The following is a 20533-nucleotide window of genomic DNA, read 5'->3' as shown; positions in this document are numbered from 1 at the left end:
TAGGCAATTTCAGCTCCCTTGAAGAGTCAGAGTATACCACCAGGATAGTGCAAGCATCTGGGCTCACAGACCGCAGCTAGTGCAGCCAGCTTCAACAGTGAGAAGAGTTCAATGAGGTGTGCTGCAACGATTAATGGACACCCACTGCACTACTCTGAGTGATGCTTTGTTAGTAATCCTAGGAATACGCCCACTGGACTTGGAAATTAGGAAAAGGGGAGCCTTTCAGTGGTTAAAGAAAGACAATCAAATGGAAGTATGAAGGGTGCTTGGAACTGAGGCCAATTTGAAAAAGGCATTAAAAGATTGGATATTACAACTGGTGGCAAAATGAATGTGACACTTCAGGCACTGGCAGGACAACATATGGATTTCTCTCTAACATCAGGGAAATATTAAAAATAAAATTTTTTAACCCATCAAGTGCATTGATACATTACCTGACTGGTCCTGGCCCTTATGGCACATATATACACAAAATCAGAAGACAGATGAATGGCAGCTGCACCTGCAGCAGTGTTAGCACACCAGAACACACATTGTGGGACTGCATGCTCTGTGAAGATGCAGCACGTAATAGGTGTCAGGTATTAAGGATATTGGATCCCAAAGCAGCACTAAGGACCGAGTGACCTGGTGCAGCTTGCACAACACTGCAGCCACAGTATCCAGGAAGGCCACAGAAGGCTTCACGAGGCATTCAACCATAAGTCGTCACGTGCCATCCAGACTAGACAACATACTCTACACATGGGATGAAGATAACTGAGGTCGGTGACCACCGAATGAGTTACTGTCCCAAGAATTTACACTGTGTTGGGTCAAGTGATAATGGAAGGGTGGACCTTTAAGAAGCAACGGTGATGGATTTTTGGAAGTCTGAAGTTTAGTTCCGGACACAGAAAGTAAGTAAGCACAGCAGTACCATTAATCCAAGCGCATGAATATGAATCATTAATACTCTTCCCATTTAATCTATCGAAGACAGAATTTTAACAAATGAGAAAAATTATGATACATGAGAACAAAAGATTTAATAGAAGATGAAACACTGAAACACATGGACAAAAAATTGATGACTGAAAACAGATCCATTGGACTTAGATATATACTGCATACACCACCAGCAAATATCAGTTTTGCCAAATCATCTGAAAAAAAAAAATGGCTCTGAGCACTAAGGGACTTAACATCTATGGTCATCAGTCCCCTAGAACTTAGAACTACTTAAACCTAACTAACCTAAGGACATCACACAACACCCAGCCATCACGAGGCAGAGAAAATTCCTGACCCTGCCGGGAATCGAACCCGGGCGTGGGAAGCGAGAACACTACCGCACGACCACGAGATGCGGGCGCCAAATCATCTGAGATCACAACTATTAGCCACTAAAAAGCAGTGACTCGCTGGCTATATTGGTATTTCAAGCAAGAACTAAAATCTTGTGCCGGCTTAAGTTACATTTGTAACCAGTCTACTGGTAAAAGTGTATTTCCTGAAAGATCGAAATGTGTGGTAGTACCACCCATTTATAAAATTGGAGAAAAACTAGTAACTTTTAATTACATATCCTTCCCCTGTGTTCTCAAAAAATTCTGAGAAGATAACTTCAACAGAATGCTGCAGCTAATTTTGATATCTGTAAAGGCTTTCTCTTGTAAGTCAGTAAGATATGATCTCGCAAACTAAAATAGTACGTATGGATGATGTTACCATGACAGTAAAGAACAAAAGATCACACTAACAACTGGTGACACAAATATGACTAAATTCAGACTGGGCAAACAATAAGTAAAGTGTGCTCCAAGATTTTGTACTAGGTCTATGTAAATTATTTATCTGGGACACTGTGATACTAGTATGCTGATAAAGGACCCAAACACATCCATATCAGATATAGAAAGGAGAGTAATATAACATTCTTACAATTGATCCACTGCAAACACACTGACACTTACTCTTAGAAAAACTCATATTATGCAATTATAAATAAATCAAAGTAACGTATGTTATCAGGAATTAAAATCAATGGGTGCATGCTAGATTAGGCTCCATGGCTACACTGCCTCGGCATCCAAATTGATAATAAACTGAGATGGCCCCAGCATATGGATAAGTTAACCAAAAATGTATTCAACCACACCTACATACATACTCCATAAACTAATATACATTGCACGGCACAGGGTAATCTGTACCATAACTATTTATTCCTTTCCTGTTCCACTAGCAAACAGAGCCAGAGAAAAACAACTGTCTATGTGCTTCTATATGAATGCTAATTTCCCTGATCCTGTCTTTGTGATCCTTATGCACGATGTATGTGGGCGGCAATAGGATCGTTCTGCAGTCCATTCACTAAGCTTTCTCAGGTGACAAATCTACCAGGACACTTTTGAATAAGTTTGATTCTTCCAATGATGCGAATAGGTGTGAATCCCAAACACTTTAGCAGTACTCAGTAATGCATCACACAAGTGTTCTGTATGTGGTCTCCTTCCTAGAAGAACTACACTTTTGTTGAATTGCCCCAGCAAACTGAAGTTTACCATTTGCCTTCACCACAAACAACCTAACATGCTCATTCATTTTACATTGCCTTGCAACATTATACCTAGGTATATAATCGATGTGACTGTGTCAGGAAGAACACCACTAATACATATTCAAATATCACAGGACTGTTTTTCCTACTCATGTGCATTAATTCACACTTTTGCACATTTTGACCAAGCTGCCATTCAACACACCAAATACAAATTCTACAATCACTTTAGAACACTTAAGCATAATCAACAAACAGTTGCAGATTGTTGCTCACCCTCCCATTAATTCCTTTAAGTACATAGGAACAAACGTGCTTCTGTCAAAACTTCCCTGGGACACTCCTGATGATATCTTTGTCTGCCTGCTTTGCACTTAGAAATCTCTCTTACTGACCTGCAGGTGAAGTTGCTACCTTGCTACGTGTACTTCCTACAGATATTCTCCTATGTCGTAATCTTCTGGGACAATGAAGCTACCATAAAAAATGTATTTATTCTGTACAAATACACAGTAAGAGACTTACGTAAAACCGATTTTCAAAAATTTCACTAAAGCCTTTTTAGAGACTTAAGATTTCTTTCAGTCTTGTGTCAATACATAATTATGTTCTCTAAAGGTATCTGTGGTTTTATGACAAGGAAAGTTGCCACTCATCATATAGCGGAGATGCTGAGTCACAGATAGAACCAACAGAAAGACGGTCACAAATAAGCTTTCAACCAGCAAGGCATTTGTCAAAAATGACAACAATCTCTCTCTCTCTCTCTCTCTCTCACACACACACACACACACACACACACACACACACACACACACACACACACACACATACACGAAAACGCAACTCACATGCACATGACTACAGTCTGGCAACTGAAGCCACACTCGTGTTGTGTGTGTGTGTGATGAAGGGTTTACTGGCCAAAAGTTTATATGTGACAGTCTTTTTGTTGCGTATATCTGCGACTCAGCATCTCCACTATATGGAGAGTGGCAACTTTTCTTTCCATAATATTGTTACATTCCATCCTGGATTTTCCATTGTTTGGTATCTGTGGTTTATAACAGAGAGAATTCAGGATGAATGGTGTAATGCACAACCACAATATTAGAAACAAAAATAATGTACTATGCAAATATACCCAGGGTGCAGAATGGACTTCTACATTCTGGTGCAAAATTCTGTAGGATGTTATCAACATATATGAGGAAGGAAATACGAAATACTCAGATAATCAAAAACAAGTAAAATACTACCATAGTATCCCATCACTTTAAAGTTTATCTGAATATTTGGAATCATGGATGTAAACAACACATAATTCTAATATATAAAACATGTTTTTACTTTGCCAGTAGACAAACAGCTGTCAGTGAAGTGTGATTTATTAGTCTCATAATGTTTCTATATCAATCATTTAATATAGGTATATGTTACAGATTTGTAATGAACCTTCGCCTAAAATAGAAAGCAACTACAGTAATGCTAACAATGGTATCCTCCTCTTCCTGCTGCTGCTGCTGCTGTCAAAATGATTTTTCTCAAATAATTTGTCTATTGCATAAGAATAATACATCATAATTTCACGAATGTATAGGCAGGGAAGAATTATGATTTTTAGTTTCTGATAATAGTGTACAAGATAGTTTTGGCTGTGCAGTACAAAAGCATCTAATAATTTTCTTCTGCAGCTTCAGTATCCACAGATGCTATTTGAGCTTCCCAGAAAACTATTCTACACCTAATGATAAATCCAGTAATTAGTATATGCTATTTGTAATGTATAGATGTCAGTAGAAGTTGTACTCCTAATTCAAAATTACTTCATTTATTTTTAAGAAAATCAGTGTGTGATTATCTTAAATTCTTGCCCAAACTTAATCCAAGAAATTTAACCGTATCATCTTTATCTCTAACCCAATTGTTCAAAATTATTTTAATCTCCTAGCAATTTAAATGTTTCTTTTGGATATGTACAGTATGGGATTTTGTTTTCAGTTCCAGTTTCAACCCATTTAACTGGAACCAGTTTTCTACGGTACTAAGTAAGATTCTTTGAATAATACCATATTCTGCAAAAAATTTTGTAACTGGATTGTAGCCATTTTTGACAGGATTTGAAGAATAGAAATTGGACAATAGCTTGCTTTGTTTTCACTTGACCCTTTCTTGAAAACAGAGTTTTACCTTCTGTTTACTACAACAATTTGAGTTAAAAATATTAGTTGACTATTTTGATTATTTCAGTTACTGGAGATGCTGTTATGCTTTACAGTGATTTAAGTAGTATTTTTTAATGATAATATCACATTTTACACAGTCTTCATCAAAACCTTTTAAAATTCTGTAAGATACTGAGCTTCTTGATCCAGCCCAAAGTGATTTCTTTACTCTGCTGTATCAACAGCTGCCTTCTCTATATTTAACAAGTACTTAGAGGATAGTATGCTGAGGAATTTGAGATAAGTGTGTCAACATTGATGTGGTCTCAGAATTAATCTTTAATGCTCCAGTAGAGTATATGTTATATTGAAAGTTCCTGAAAGATTAACACTTTGTACTGGACCATGTCTCATACATAGAACCCTGTCTTTTGAGAGAAATGGTCTTTTTCGTAATGTAAGGCCTGCTAGTAATAGTGAATACTCTGTTCAAGAATCACAAGAAGAGGAGGTATACGTAGAAAAGGCTGGGTGATATGGAAAGATTTCAGTTAGATTACCTCATGGTCAGACAGAGATTCCGAAATCAGCTACTGTATTTTAAAGCATATTCAGGAGCAGATATAGACTATCACAAAGTAGTAGTAATGAAGAGCAGACTGAAAGTTTAAGAGATTAGTCAGGAAGAATCAATACACAAGAAGCGGGATACAGAAGTACTGAAGAATGATGAGATATGCTTGAAGTTCTCTAAGGCTGTAGATATAGCAATAAAGAATAGCCCAGCAGGCAGTACAGTTGAAGAGGAATGGACATCTCTAAAAAGGGCATTCACAGAAGTTAGAAAGAAAAACATAGGTACAAAGAAGTTCACTGTGAAGAAGCCATGGGTAACAGAAGAAATACTTCAGTTGATCGATGAAAGAAGAAAGTACAAAAATGTACTGGGAAATTCAGGAATACAGAAATATTGTCACTGAGGACTGAAATAAATATGAAGTGCAGGAAAGCTAAGATGAAATAGCCACATGAAAAATATTAAGAAATCGGAAAAGAAATGATCGTTGGAAGGAATGACTCAGTGTATAGGAAAGTCAAAACAACCTTAGGTGGAATTAAAAACAAGGGTGGTAACATTAAGAGTGCAACAGGAATTTCACTGTTAAATGCAGAGGAGTGAGCGGATAGGCGGAAGAGTATTTTGAAGGCCTCTATGAGGGGGAAGACTTGTCTTATGTGATAGAAGAAGAAACAGGAGTCAATATACAAGAGAGAGGGGATCCAGTATTTGAATCAGAATTTATGAGAACTTTGAAGGACTTAAGATCAAATAAGACAGAAGGGACTGATAACATTCCATCAGAATTCCTAAAATCACTGGGGGCACACGACTATTCACATTTGTATGTAGAATGTACGAGTCTGGCGACATACCATCTGACTTTCGGAAAAATATCAACAACACAATTTCGAAGACTGCAAGAGCCAACAAATGTGAGAATTATCGCACCATCAGCTTAACAGCTCATGCTTACAAGAATAATGAACAGAAGAATGGAAAAGAAAAATGAGTATGTGTTAGATGATGATCAGTTTGGCTTAGGAAAGGTAAAGGCACCAGAGGGTCACTTCTGATGTTGCGGTTGATAATAGAAGCAAGACTAAAGAAAAAAAATCAAGACATGTTCACTTGAATTGTCGACCTGGAAAAAGTGTTCAACAATGTAAAATATGTCAAGATGTTCAAAATTCTGAGAAAAAAAGGGGTAAGCTATAGGGAGAGACGGGTAATATACAATATGTACAAGAACAAGATAGAATAATAAGAATGGGTGACCACGATCGTAGCACTCAGATTGAAAAGGGTGTAAGACATTGATGCAGTCTTTCACTGCTACTGTTCAATCTGTACATTGAAGAAGCAATGATGGAAATAAAAGAAAGGTTCAGGAGTGGAAATAAAATGTAAGGTGGAAGAATATCAATGATACGATTCGCTGATGACACTGCTATCCTGAGTGAATGTGAAGAAGAATTACAGGATCTTCTGAATGGAATAAACAGTCTAATGAGTACACAATATGGACTGAGATTAAATTGAAGGAAGACAAAAGTAATGAGAAGGAGTAGAAATGAGAAATGCGAGAAACTTAACACCAGGATTGATGGTCATGAATTAGATGAAGTTAAGGACTTCTACTACCCAGGCAATAACCAGTGATGGAGCAATCAAAAATAGATTAGCACTGGCAAAAAGGGCATTCCTGCCCAAGAGATGTCTACTTGTATCAAACATAGGCCTTAATTTGAGGAAGAAATTTCTGAGAATGTGTGTTAGCAGCACAGAATTGTATAGTAGTGAAATCTGGACCCTGGGAACAGAGGAACAGAAGAGAACCGAAGCATTTGAGATGTGATGCTACAGACGAATGTTGACAATTAGATGGACTGGTAAAGTAAGGAAAGAGGAGGTTCTGCACAGAATTGGTGAGGAAAGGAACATGTGGAAAACACTGACAAGGAGAAGGGACAGGGTAATAGAACATCTGTTAAGACATCATGGAATGACTTCCATGGTACTAGAGGCAGCTGTAGAAGGCAAAAACTGCAGAGGAAGACAGATTGGAATACATCCTGCAAATAATACAGGACATAGGTTGCAAGTGTTACTCTGTGATGAAGAGGTTGGCACAAGAGAGGAATTCATGGCAGGCTAAATCAAATCAGTCAGAAGACTGATGACTCAATTCCATTTCAGGCACACAACTTCAATTTATTACGAACTTTAATGAGTATATTTGTTGGAAAAGAGTTACGGGTATGACATTGGAAGAGTTCTTGAAAATGTAATTAATTTAAAAAGAAGATCCACTAACAAAGCCAGTGATCAAACTATTCCTGAAGTTCTTCGACTTGGATTAATGGAAAAGGCATATAGGGCTCGAACAAGAGACGAATGAGTCAACAAGGGCCTGTGTAGTCACAGAGTTACATATTTGCTCAACAAATTTAAGCATAGAACATTATAATAATGATACACCACAAAAAGACTACTCTCTAGCTGAAACATGAGGAAAGGAATTACTGTAGTTTAGTGGTTGCATTTCTTCATGTTTTTGTATGTTGCTTTTATCCAGGAATTTTCATTACAGTTACAAGTAAGGAGCTGGTATTTTATCAGTTACAAAGAGACTATCAATATGTCACTAACTTATTCTAATCACTGTGAAATATACTGTGTAACCAATCACTAAACAAAAAGATTTTAATTATGTTCATTAGCTAGTGAGAAAATTAAAGCAAGGCCTTGCATATCATACACTGAAATTCAAGAATTTACCACAAGATTATTATGTCACTATAACAATGTGTTAGTCTGTTGAATAACCACCGTTGTAATGCTATATATTATAATACATATCAAAATCTAACATATCCTCACCATATACTTGAGCCAGTGAGTGGCAAACAAGCACAGACATCTCTGAACTACCTCTGTATTTTAACATTACAGAAACAAATTTCAATGACATAGTTGTTCCTGAGACCAAATAAATTAACCTTTACTTTTTAATATAAGTCTGGCTCCTACTCAATACCTTAACTACATAGTAAGTGGATACAGTTATTCCTTCCAATTTTTGTATTACATCCAGTACAATAACTTCTACTTATAAAACGTTTGTGCATTATTGTGCCATACAGTTCCCATATTCTTAATAATTTGCAGTTCCCAACAGCACTTTCTGTAACACCACTCTGTTCCAAGTCTCATACCATTTCTTCTCAAAGCTTATACCCCTGCTGGTTCACTGCTTGTGCAATGCACAGCCTTGAGGTAGCACACTTGTGAGAGTAAAGTAGGAGGTATGAATAAAAGCTAATGATGGGTTATTACCCCTTCAAGAAGTCTCATTACAAATGGTGGAACCAACTACTTTTTTCTGTTCATGGCAGGTGTCACAAGACAAGAAATATGGATGAAAGAAAAAGTTAACCCTCTCCAAACTGTGGCAAACATTTCCAGAAAAACAAATCGCATACTAAATAATAATAATAATAATAATAATAATAGTGATAATAATAATAACCATAAAATATTCACACCCAACAAGTTTCTGCAAAGTGTGTGCTGACGTCATGAAGAGCAGGAAGCAAAATGTGTCTGAAATGAAACACTCAGGCGATGCCCTGATTAGGATGTTTATCTTTGTTTGTGCATTTCAAAACAAGCAAGAAGCCAAATTATGTTGAAGAATAGTTTGTACAAGTTCCTTTTTTCCTTGGGATAAAAAAATGTTTTGGTAAAAGCTTTTGTATGTTTGTCATTACAAACTGATATAACATATATGAATATACAGACCAGATATGAACTCCACAGCCCATCATTCGAATTTGTTGCACTCATTGTGGTAAGGCAGTGTGCTAAATTTGGAGTTCAGCTACCCTGTTTGGGGTATTTGAATTCTGTTTCCAATGTATTAACAGCAACAGACGAGATCTGTAAACTTGACAAGGTAGAAATGGTAGGTTGTGCAGTTTTCAGGACAGTGGATGGGCAAACACAAAACAGAGGCATTAATGGAGCAACAAAGATAAAAAGGAAAGTAGTAGTAAATGGTCCAGGCAGCTAATGTCTGAAAACGCCAAACAGACAATAAATAAATCATTACAAAAAATTGGACAAATGATGGCAATAACAAGGGAGTATGAATGAAAAGGAGATTTACAGGTGTATGTTGAGGGAAACGTAGTGGCAAGAATCAACTAAATGGTGTAAAGTAATCTTCCAGAGGTAGTTTAAAGGTGTGGCATTAGAAGGAAGAATGCCAAAGTTATGAGTCACTTGCATAGTGGATGATGAGGATAAAGAAAACTGAATAGAACAGATGTTCCCAATTGTCAAATGTGTCAGTCTCCACCGGGAGTAAGGAAATGACGCAGGTCACAATCTCACAGAAATGGATACTTTTCTTCTCTATACAGTTTAAGAAGGAACAAATGTGGAACCAACAGGTGGAATTTTTGGTTAAACAGTCCATTTATCATTTGCTGTTTACTACACACACACACACACACACACACACACACACACACACACACACACACAAATCAGCAAATAGAGCCCAAGTCTTGCAAACAGGTAGCTTCTTGTTTTTTTCATTGCACATATAATGTGACAGAAATAGTGGAATCCAATGATGACTTTCTTTCTCCATACACACTGAAGGCCAAGAGTCATGCTCTAGTGATGAATAAAGAAAATGTAACACGCTTCCACAACCAGATGTTGTAGCAAATGTTTTAAATACATCACAAATGTGAAGAAAGCAGACAACTATCTTCATCTCATTTAGGACTTCATACTATTTAAAAATTCACTAAATATTTTAGGAATAAAAACAGAAAACTGTTAAAGTACTACTGATATTTTTTGTGGACCAACTTTCAGCTGTCATCATGTGAAACTGTTGAAGAGACTCTTGCAGGTTTTACTACAGGGTTTGCAACAAAAATAATTCATAAAAGATGCAATGTTTTCCTCCTATACCATAATATCAAAACTGTGGCAGCAAAAAGGGTACAAATTCATGTAACGGACAAAATGATTATTTTTCCCATTAGTAATGTCCTATCTCTGCTTAACCAAGTACGTAGAAAAGCTGAACAAATATCTTCCCATTAGATCAACTTTTTTTCATTTGGTTGTGTTACATCAACATTTACCCAATTACCAAAAAATCTCAATATTTATTTTCAAATATACAATTGTCAAACTAAACTGTTGATCACTACTTCGCATTTTCTCTCTCATTTTCTGGAAGCTCAATTTTCTTCTTTTTTATGTAATGCTGAATGCGCTCATCCAAACTATCACATTTTGGCCGCTCAAAGAGCGGCTGGTAAACTTTTCGTTTCACTCCATCAAGAAGGCATGAACTTTGTTCATTTGCATTTTGCTCTATATTTTCTTGCAAGCAGCACAACATAGAACGCACCATTGTTGTTTTAACAGCATGAATTGTCCAAATTCTCTGGAGTTCATGTATCACACTTATTAGTGTATCATTGTCCACTATCTCCCCCATTTCATCAAATTCACAATGGAAGAGATTAAGTGGAACTTCATTAGCAAGACAATACTGAGGTTTCTGTGGGTTAATATCAACATTTAGTAAGTCCTTTATAACAGTGGGCTCCTCCTTGCCTTGACCAATTAAGAACAAAACACCAACAATGCATCTTATCTGGTGCCAAAGAAAGCCTTTTCCTTTTACTGTTAGTACACACACGTCATATGATACTACTTTTGCAGGATCCTCAGAGACAACTTTCAGTTCGATGCTAAGAATTTCCCTTATATAATTGATTACTCCATTCTTTACATCCATTTTACACAAATTACGAAAATCATGGCTACCTACCAGATAGCATGCAGCTTCACTAATCCTCTGTAGATCTAAATTTCCTCTAGGGAAAAAATATTTGTATGTCCTAGATTTGCAATCAAATCTTGCACTGAAGCCTTGTGGTACAGGTGTCCAGGATAGAACCCTAATGTCACTTGGCAAAACACGGTTCAAAAGCTTTGGATACGGTAGTTCTGAGTTAGTGCTTCCTGAGTGTACTTCCTCTTCAGTCAAGTTGCTTCTAACATCTAATGTGAATGCCTGACAGAAAGCACTTACACCCTTATCTGTACGACCACATCGATGATAATTGGCAGTCTCCCTGCTTTCAACAAGGCAAGTTTTGTACAGAGCTGCAAACAGCTCATGTTCAATCGTTTTAGTGCTGTCCTCCTGTGTTGCTAGACCCTGATAATTCCATCCAAGATACAATACTTTCAACATAATATGCCTCTTAATGCAATTTGAAAAATCAAAAGCTCGTTTGCGCTTTGTTTCTTCAATACTGACTGTGTTCTCCACTTCACTCAGTCGTTTAGTTAGTGAACACTTTAATTGTGTGTTATAGGCTTCCAACTGCAGAACTCTTGAGATCAGTTCTTCTTTTGACAACTCCTGAAGTTCTTCTTTTGTATATGTTTTTCTCTTCTGTTTTCGGGCAGGACTTTGGGCCATTTTGCACCTTTATTTTCAGATGATTTGATTCTGAAAGAAATATTGAAATATGAAAATTAATTACACCTTCTTTACAATTTCGAGAATCAAATCTGTATGGAATATTAACATTCTCTTTAATGAATTAGGAAGGAATACGGTGCTTTCTTGCACATATTCTGGTTACTACATTAATTCTTTGTTTTTGCACTTACTTGCAGTCTAAAGACAATGCAAGAAGAAATGGTGGCTTAATGGTTTAAGGAAAAGATTTTTGGGGCAAGGGGGAGGAGGGGGGAGTGAGTAAGCAATGAGGAACATATTCATGGTATCATGATAATTTTTGAGCAGCTTATAACAAACAGCTTTCAAACTCAACAGGCAGCAAAGTAGATAACTGGGAGAGGGGGGGGGGGGGTACATAAATTGCCTGGTAAAAAAAGAAAATTGTATTCAGTGCAATGAAAACATAGTACAACTTACAGCATCTCAATCCCCTAATCAAATGCACCAAATGGTAACAGTGCACATGAGTATGTAATCAGCTCAGTGTTAAGGTGCCTTGTGATTTGGACAGACACAGGGAGTCACACACACATTTCATATTTACTAATTCAAAAGTGACACAGTGAAACAGATACACCAGTAGTATCGAAAAAGCACTTGTCCATCTGCACGGGTTCAAAAATCCAGATTCGATGATATAAAACAATAAAGTTAAGTTCAAAGCCAGGCCTTTGTAGTCATTGATAATGTGCAACTCTTCAGAGTAATGGAAACTGTTTCCACTAAACTGTAACACAGATATCATCCCTGATATTGGATATAATTTTTTTCCTAGCTTCAATGAAATTCAAAGAGGCAGAAGAAAGCGTAGGTTCTCTCCCAAAGACCTTTTCATTCATCTGAGACTTCATAACGAATTTTTCCTTTTATATTCACCACTTTCTGTCTGATTACCACCAACTAGACATTCATTTCTTTCATTTGAATCTAAAGTGAATTATGATTTCACCATTTTGAATGCTGATCAGATTAAAATATCAGATCTCTGTTTAACTTTATCGACTTCTTCCGGCAGATATTTGGATAACAAAGGAAGGAAAATAAAGAGTTTAACAATCCATCAATGACATGGTCATTATGGGAGTGCACAAGCAGGATAGCAGAGATATAAAGTGGATTGGCTTTGGTATTTTCAAAGGAACAACCCGTCAATTGCGTTAAGTGATTTAAGGGTACCACAGGAAACCTAAATCTGGACAGTTAAACAAGGATTTAAATACTAGTCCTGAGTATGAGTAAGTGACTTAAACAATGGGGTACTTTAGTTGATGTTACTGCTTTTCCTATACATACTATATTTTAAATAGTAAATTTTTATTTTTCTTCCCAATTATTTTACCACCATTCAATATTATATATGCAAGATCTAATCTATGTACCCTACTCAATACTAAAAGAAGTCAATACGTTTTTAAAAAACATTACAGTGTCTTCAGATTAAATGTTATCAGTTCTGAGCACAGTCCAATGCTGAAACCAAGGTCTTGACTACCTTATGCGTGCTATTAATACGATATTGCTCTTCCTCACCTGCTTCATGAAAAATGCTATACTCAACTTCTTATTCAACATTAAACTGGTTTTCTTTTGAAAATCATACCTCATATCAATGCAAGTCTTACTAATAGCATATATCTTTCTCAGCTCCAGTATATATATTTACAAGCCAAAGAATAATCTTGTTTAACTGAGTGACCAACCAAGAAACATAACCACAGACACTGTAAATTAAAGCTGTAATTATGCTGATGCAATTCTGTGTTACTGATTACACTACTGCTGACATGGTGAGCAGACAGCAGCATTAAGCAGTTTGTTTTCATTCAATGCACTGCAGTTTACTAAAAACATCAAACTAGTCTCTTACATCGCTAGTGTAGATTTACATTTTACTCTAAAGGGAAAAGAAGATTGGGGTTTACTGTACCGACAATGTTTATTCCACATAGTTCCATTTAATTATTTACATTTCATTAACTTTCCATATTATTGGACACTATTTCACTGTCTAAATTTCTGGCAAGCAAATAACCAAGTTATCAGAAAAACTTTTCTCTAAGAGTCACACATTTAGTTTCAAATTACTGTTTCGCTGTGTAACATGTCTGACTGCCAACTGCACTACATTACAGCCATATCTAAGGAACTCCAGAAATTCAAACTTCTATCATCAACAGTAACTTATTACTATGACTCCTTAGAGATTTGGAACCAGAATGTCTCACATGTAGAGAGAGATGTACACAAAGCTAACAAACTTGCAGTTACATGTATTGTGCCTCTCAGTAACACAAACTATCTCACAAATATTTCATTAACATTGTTCTCCTTCACTTGTGAAGGCATAAGGCTAACAAATTTTTATTAATGATAATCATCCATTATCAGTATCTGATAAGTCATTAACACTACATTCCATCTTTGATTTACTTTCTTTCATGACAGTACATACAATCAAAACATTCTTGCGAACAAAGTCAGCATTATGGCTACAAAATGCAGTTAATTAAAAATATAACATACCACAGTCTTACAGTAAAAATTTTGTATAGGGCAATTTAAAATCCAGTAATCATCATCAGTCACTGCAATATAACTGCGCACTCTTAAATTCCATCAGCCATTTTTCTTACATTTAAAAATACATAAGATATTACATGATCATATCAGCAGAACTACTATTGCCAAATTATTTGGAACTGCTGGAATAAATAGAGGACAAACCATCACAACATAATTGTTTTCCACAGACTAAATTAATTTTGAAATAATTTTTCAATGTATTGTTGTGTGGTGATTTAGAATGAGTCCAAAAATAATGGACAATGAAATAAAGTGCTATTTCAATATTATTATTGATTTTTAAGTTTTACATTAAATAATATACAATGAAACAAAGAAAGTACTGTAGAATTGTAACTTTTCGGTTGAAGAGTAACTTATATACAGGTTAAATGTAACTTGATTCTCTATACATACGAAGGATCCCTATACCACAGTTGTCAGATGTTTGAGAATTACTGAAACTTCAAAAAATTCTTCTTACAAAGGCCATTTACTCTATAAATATTATTGTTTGTCCAGCAAATCTTAGGCACTGATTACATTTAATATAAAACAAATGACTGAAACTAATACTGAATGCACAGTCAATGACTTGAGCTGATTGTCAGTACAATTAATAATCACCACGAACAATTACAATCATTATCTCAATAATAGGAAGTAAAACAACTTAAATATCACTTTTCCATAATTTAATTGTCTTGTCATTTTCTAGTGCTGCTGAAGCAATAATATTTTCTGTTGGATGACATGTTGTGCAAAGCACTACATCTGTATGTCCTTGTAGCTTCTGCACTATTTCCTTTGTCTGGAGATTCCAAATGTACACCATATTGTCCTCTGAACCAGAAACAATCCATTTACCACCAGTTACAGAAAAATTAGCAAATATACAATATTTTTCATTACGATGTCCTGTGTATGTTTTCAAACATTTTCCTTTGCTATAGTCCCAAAGCTTCAATGTGTTATCCAATGTAGCTGCAAGGATGTATTTGCCATTTGGAGAAAATTTAACAAATGACACTGGAGGATTGTCATCATCTATCAGTGTTTTCAGGCACTGACCTGATGCAGTATCCCATATTCTGCAGAGGCCATCATAGCTGCTGGACACAATTAGGGAACCATCTCTGTTAAAATGAACAGCACTCACTGGATCTGAATGAGCAGGCAATGTCTTTAAACACTTTCCAGTTCTTACATCCCAGATGCGAACACTCTCATCAAATGAGCCAGAAACAATTAGGTTAGACTGAGGATTGAAGTTACAGCAAAAAACATAATTACTATGACCTTTAAGCGTTTTCAAACACTTTCCTGAACTCAGTTCCCAAATTTTTAATGTTTTATCATCAGAAGCACTTACTAATAACCTGCTATCACTAGACCACGATACATCTGATATACCCAATTTATGTCCTGAAATTGTCTTTTCAAACTTTCCGTCATATGCTCCCCAGATTTTGATTAGTTTATCAGCAGATGAACTTGCAAGCCATTCACCATTTGGGCTGAATTTTACAGCAGATACTGCCTTTGTATGACCAGCAAGAGTGAACTTTAGTGCATAGTTAGGTTTTACTCCGGAACTTGTTTTAGCAGATCCTCCTGTTGGATTATTAGGAGTTCCTGGAGTAGTCGTATTGTTGACTCCAGTTTGTGAAATACTTTGCCCCGAGCTTACTGGTACCATTGTAACGATTTTCAAAAAGTGACAGCTATGTTAAATGTATCAATATCACGTAATGTCTGGAATTCATAATAATCAAACTAGGGGCTGTCTGCTCAACACACCTAGTCCACTATATGCACTTGTGAAGGAAACTACAGCGTAACCCTCTCAGTAGTGTTGACGCCTTGCAGGAACAGGAACAATTCTGAAACAATGACAAGTTTCTTTGTTAGCAAATACTTTGCACCCTGGTGTGTGTGTGTGTGTGTGTGTGTGTCCACTCTTGTACAAAACATGTCAATATGTTCTTTCTAAATGAGTGATGGGTGAGAGGCCGTAAAATAAGAGTGAATATGATACTTGAAAAACCTGGGTGTAATAATAATAATAATAATAATAATAATAATAATGATGGAAGGAATAGGGGTAATCACTCTCCTATAGTTGAGATGATGGACAGTGCACAGGTACATACAGAAGAATGAAATTATTGCTAGGCTTTCAAACAATGTCTTTCCTTGGAGATCTACATCTACATCCATACTCCGCAAGCCACCTGACGGTGTATGGTTACATCAGCTCAAACACGCAGTTGTGCTACACTATCAAGACGACGCAATTATGTGTTATGTGTACGAATGTGGGTTTTGCTAGTCTATTGTGTACAAAAACTTGGTTAATTTCAATTTTTGTTACGCACTTGTCACCTGTTCAAACACACAATTATTTGGCGACAGGCTGACTTTACTCCTACCATTGTTTAAAATGAAAGTCAGCAACAGGTATCTGCGAATAACATTAGATTAATTAACAGATTGTCTTCCATTAGGAGAGCAGAATGCGCTCAACAACCACGATATGACTTTCGAAGTGATAGAGAGCAGCAATCAGTAGTAGTTTCCTTTCTAGCTTTATTAAAGCAGAACTAGGTTTCGAATAGTAAATAGCCATTATCAATGCAGTATTTCAAAGTTTTTATGCCTGCCTTAGTATGTCTACACCTGCTGTTTGAGATCCTGTCACAGTTCATTCCAGTCTGTTATTTAATTCACAATCCCTATTTCCACACGTGTGCCACTTCCATACGTTATAGCTTGATACAAAATTTGTCAGTAAAAATTATTTACCTTTAAGAGGACATCACTGTTGTGTCCACCAATAGTTACCTATACTTCATCTATGTATAAATAAACAAGATTCCTCTTTGTCTGTTGGAAAATGAGAATGCAGTGCTTCATATAATAATTCTTGTTGATTTCAGTGTAAATACTGCAGCCTTTTTACCACTGTGCATGATCCATGTATGCAGGCAGCAAGAATTCTTCTTTATTCTTACACAGGCTTAATGAAATGTGTACATATAGCTGACAATGAGGACAATGCCCTCTTAACGAAAAATGATTAATATTGATGCACATCAAGTTGACAAAGGCAAACAAGCTGACTGTACAATGCTTTTTAGCAATACAATAGCAGACAGCTAGAGACCAGATTTCTGTGCACAGCACTGGTGATAAAAAAAGAGGAAAATACTAAGCTCAGTTCTAGCAATGAAAAGAGATGGTAGCTGATCATGTATTGTATGTGATACACGATAAGGTTCTTGGACCTGATATGAGTAATCAAAACCAACACAGAGTGCAAAATAAAATCACAGATGGAGCCAACCGATGAATGAAGCAATAGTAACTATCTTAGCTGCTATAACCATAGATAATTTGAACAGTTATCTGTATCTGGCTGACATCCACTTTTGTATCGGGATAATCATGAATCTATGTCAAGGGAGGCAGTAGGTGGGTGGTATACAACATGTGTCTCAGAAGAAGCAGGGCTAGAGTTTATTGTCTCGTCAGAAACCAAGCACAGTTGGGAAAGGATAGGGGAATAAATCAACCAAAGCCTCACTGAAGTAATTGTTATGGCATTTTCCAGAGGTGCTTTCTGAGAAAAAGTTATTTTAATGCTTTTTGGGGTAAATGATGTTTTCTGGTTATTATCCAATACTTGCAGATATTTACCTTTATTTTTTTAAACAAATATAGGATGTTGCTGGTAAGTAATTAAGTCTTTCCAGTGCCTACAATAAAGTAATATTTTTACATAAACTAATGTAACTGGTATCTATATATGTTTGTAAAATAGAACTGACAAAGGCTCCACAACAGTCTTCACTCATTTGAAATAAATAAAGATAAAGCTGTTTTGTCTGGCATCTCACAATTCTCACATTACAAATATTGGCACTGACGACTGTGTCTAGCCAATGGACTACTAAGAGCAGCACTGACACATAACCCTTCCAGTACCAATGTATTTATCGTAACATGTAGTGCCAAGGAGGATTGAGGGGGGGGGGTGTATTTTGTGCCCACCACAAAAAATGTTATAATTCAGATTTCTTTAACTTTTATTGACCTTTATCAACAAAATATTGTATATAATGTAATAAATGTCCAGAAATTGTAAATATCTTTTAGCACGCTCTACAAAAATGCATTTAGTATTTTTCACTTTTATCCATCACTTGAGTTTATTCAGTCTTATTTTCTTGAGCAGCATCTCTTTACATTGGTAGTAAAAGTCATTACAGAGTTATTGAAGAAACTTCATTATAATTAAAAAGTATTACAGATATTTTACGTAAAACATAGCAGTTTACATTACATAGCTTCTGGGATAACTTATTCATCCCTTTCTTCAGGCATGTCTTCGCACTTGGAACATGCAACAGTTTTCTTGCTGTGTTTACTGTATGTGTATCTGTTACAGTTGTTACAGATAATTGTTGTTTAGTTCACTTTATTGTATTTCACGGCTTTTGACTGGCTTTCATGAAAACACAAAAGACACCTTCCCCGCCCTCCTTCAGCTTCCTTTGCAGAAAACTTCTGTTTGATACTCCATCTGAGAATATGTTCCACAGTGAAGCCATACAGTTCTGGAGTCCTCTAATATTCACAGCCCTTTATTCAATGTATGATTTTGTGAATTGTAGTCCAAATTCTTGAAGAAAAAGTCACTGCTTATTAGATTTCATCTTATTCCCCTCTGGGAAGCTGAACAGAAACAATGTACAACCATTCAACATTGCTATGTCCACAAAAGTATAGAAAATAGATCACAACCACCTTCTTGTAGGTCTTTTAGTTGGAAATTGACTCACCATTTGATCAACTGTGCCAACACTGCCTTTCAACTCATTATAATACAAATTTATAATTGTTTTCTTCTTAGTGTCAGTATGTGAACCAAGTGCAGCATCATAATGTTGAGTCGGCAGCAACGGAAGGCTTTTTATTTTTATTGTTTTCATGGGTGATACATGATACAACCGTGATTGGGATGATTCCAGTAATAGAATCACTGCACGAAAATTTACTGGAAAATAATTCTCTTCTTGAGGAATATGCTTCCTATTAGCTTGCAATGTTCCCACAAGTGAGCTTGTGATTCATTCATAAATCTTCGGCCAAATTAACTGAAGTGTAATATCTCTCTGTGTGGTGGCTTTGCATCCTGAATTATGTGTAGGAACAACCAGATGTTCCACTACAGTTGCAGCTGAATTTGATTGTTGTGGACTGTCATTTTTCCTCCCTGCATATGGCTCCATGCTGAGAACATATCTGGTTTTATAGTCTGTGAGCATTGTATGTATACCATACTTTCCAGGTTTTTCCTTAATGAAGACCTTGAAGGGACACCTGCCACAAAACAATGACAATATTTCATCAACAACAGTGTACATCCCTGCAAAATAAAATCTTGGTAGTAATTCATTCATTTTATCAAATACTTCTCAAATTGCAGCAAAGTTGTCATATTTCCTGCACTCACTGTGTGTGTGTGTGTGTCTCTCTCTCTCATCAAATCTTACTATTTTAGTATGCTCATGGACTCTGCTTCTACTCGTAGTAGCAGAGTAAACAAACCTTCTGTAAGTGTTGGACCATAAATTGGGAACAGGTGACAGTTATCTCTAGCACTGGACAAAATGGCACTGAATAAGAAGTAACAAGAAACAATCATAAACTCAAGACACATGAATCACTTTTGAGATCATTGTTGCTACCCACACAGAGAAATTCAATGCCCAGAGGATTCACACTGCCAAAATTTTAAAACTTATGGAATAAGGCATTCGTTGTCAAGTCACATCTACTACTAAGAAGGTAGACTTTATGACGAGTGCCATTAGACTTATACTAAGTTTTGATGAAAGAATTTACACATTTATAAAATCAGGTAAAAAAAAAAAGAAAAAAACAATAAATTTTTTATGAGAATTTTAAAATATGGAATACCAATATAAGTTACAATATTTACAAAAGGTGGGCACAAAGTACCTCCCCCTCCCCCCTCTATTACAGAGATACAGAAACCACAAAACATCTAGAATATTGAGCAGATGGATACTGTCCCACTACAAAGTTAGACATTTTACTTA

The 20533-nt window shown here is 36.1% G+C and overlaps 2 protein-coding genes across 5 annotated transcripts in view; both read right to left on the bottom strand.

Annotated features, from left to right (window-relative positions):
* Positions 1-4829: 4829 nt before the first annotated feature.
* LOC126236419 (tRNA pseudouridine(38/39) synthase) overlaps positions 4830-20533 on the bottom strand; it is a 39692-nt gene continuing 23988 nt past the window's right edge. For all 4 annotated transcript variants that reach the window (XM_049945720.1, XM_049945721.1, XM_049945718.1 and 1 more), the window contains 3 exons: positions 16206-16288; positions 9807-11828; positions 4830-9772 (listed from right to left, as the gene is read on the bottom strand). In XM_049945720.1, the coding sequence (XP_049801677.1) occupies positions 10506-11798 (1293 nt within the window). In that variant the 5' untranslated portion in view covers positions 11799-11828; positions 16206-16288 and the 3' untranslated portion in view covers positions 4830-9772; positions 9807-10505. The remainder of the gene's footprint in view (positions 9773-9806; positions 11829-16205; positions 16289-20533) is intronic.
* On the bottom strand, positions 14218-16104 carry LOC126235115 (WD repeat-containing protein 5-like). Its single transcript, XM_049943849.1, has 3 exons — positions 15090-16104; positions 14903-15005; positions 14218-14332 (listed from the first exon to the last, which is right to left on the bottom strand). The coding sequence occupies exons 1-3, from the start codon at positions 16102-16104 to the stop codon at positions 14218-14220; spliced, it is 1233 nt and encodes a 410-aa protein (XP_049799806.1).

The sequence above is a fragment of the Schistocerca nitens genome, chromosome 2 (assembly GCF_023898315.1).
Source record: "Schistocerca nitens isolate TAMUIC-IGC-003100 chromosome 2, iqSchNite1.1, whole genome shotgun sequence".
Taxonomy (NCBI): domain Eukaryota; kingdom Metazoa; phylum Arthropoda; class Insecta; order Orthoptera; family Acrididae; genus Schistocerca; species Schistocerca nitens.
The sequence above is the reverse complement of the archived record's forward strand: the minus strand, read 5'-3'. Positions and strand labels throughout refer to the sequence as shown.

Excerpts from the sequence above, each read along its gene's own strand:
- LOC126235115 (XM_049943849.1), bottom strand. The coding sequence starts at position 16,104 with ATGGTACCAGTAAGCTCGGGGCAAAGTATTTCACAAACTGGAGTCAAC. Across the intron at positions 15,006-15,089 it reads GACAATTAAATTATGGAAAA|CTCAAGTCATTGACTGTGCA; the intron begins GTGATATTTAAG and ends ACTGACAATCAG. Across the intron at positions 14,333-14,902 it reads CAAACAATAATATTTATAGA|CCATAATGCTGACTTTGTTC; the intron begins GTAAATGGCCTT and ends TGCATTTTGTAG.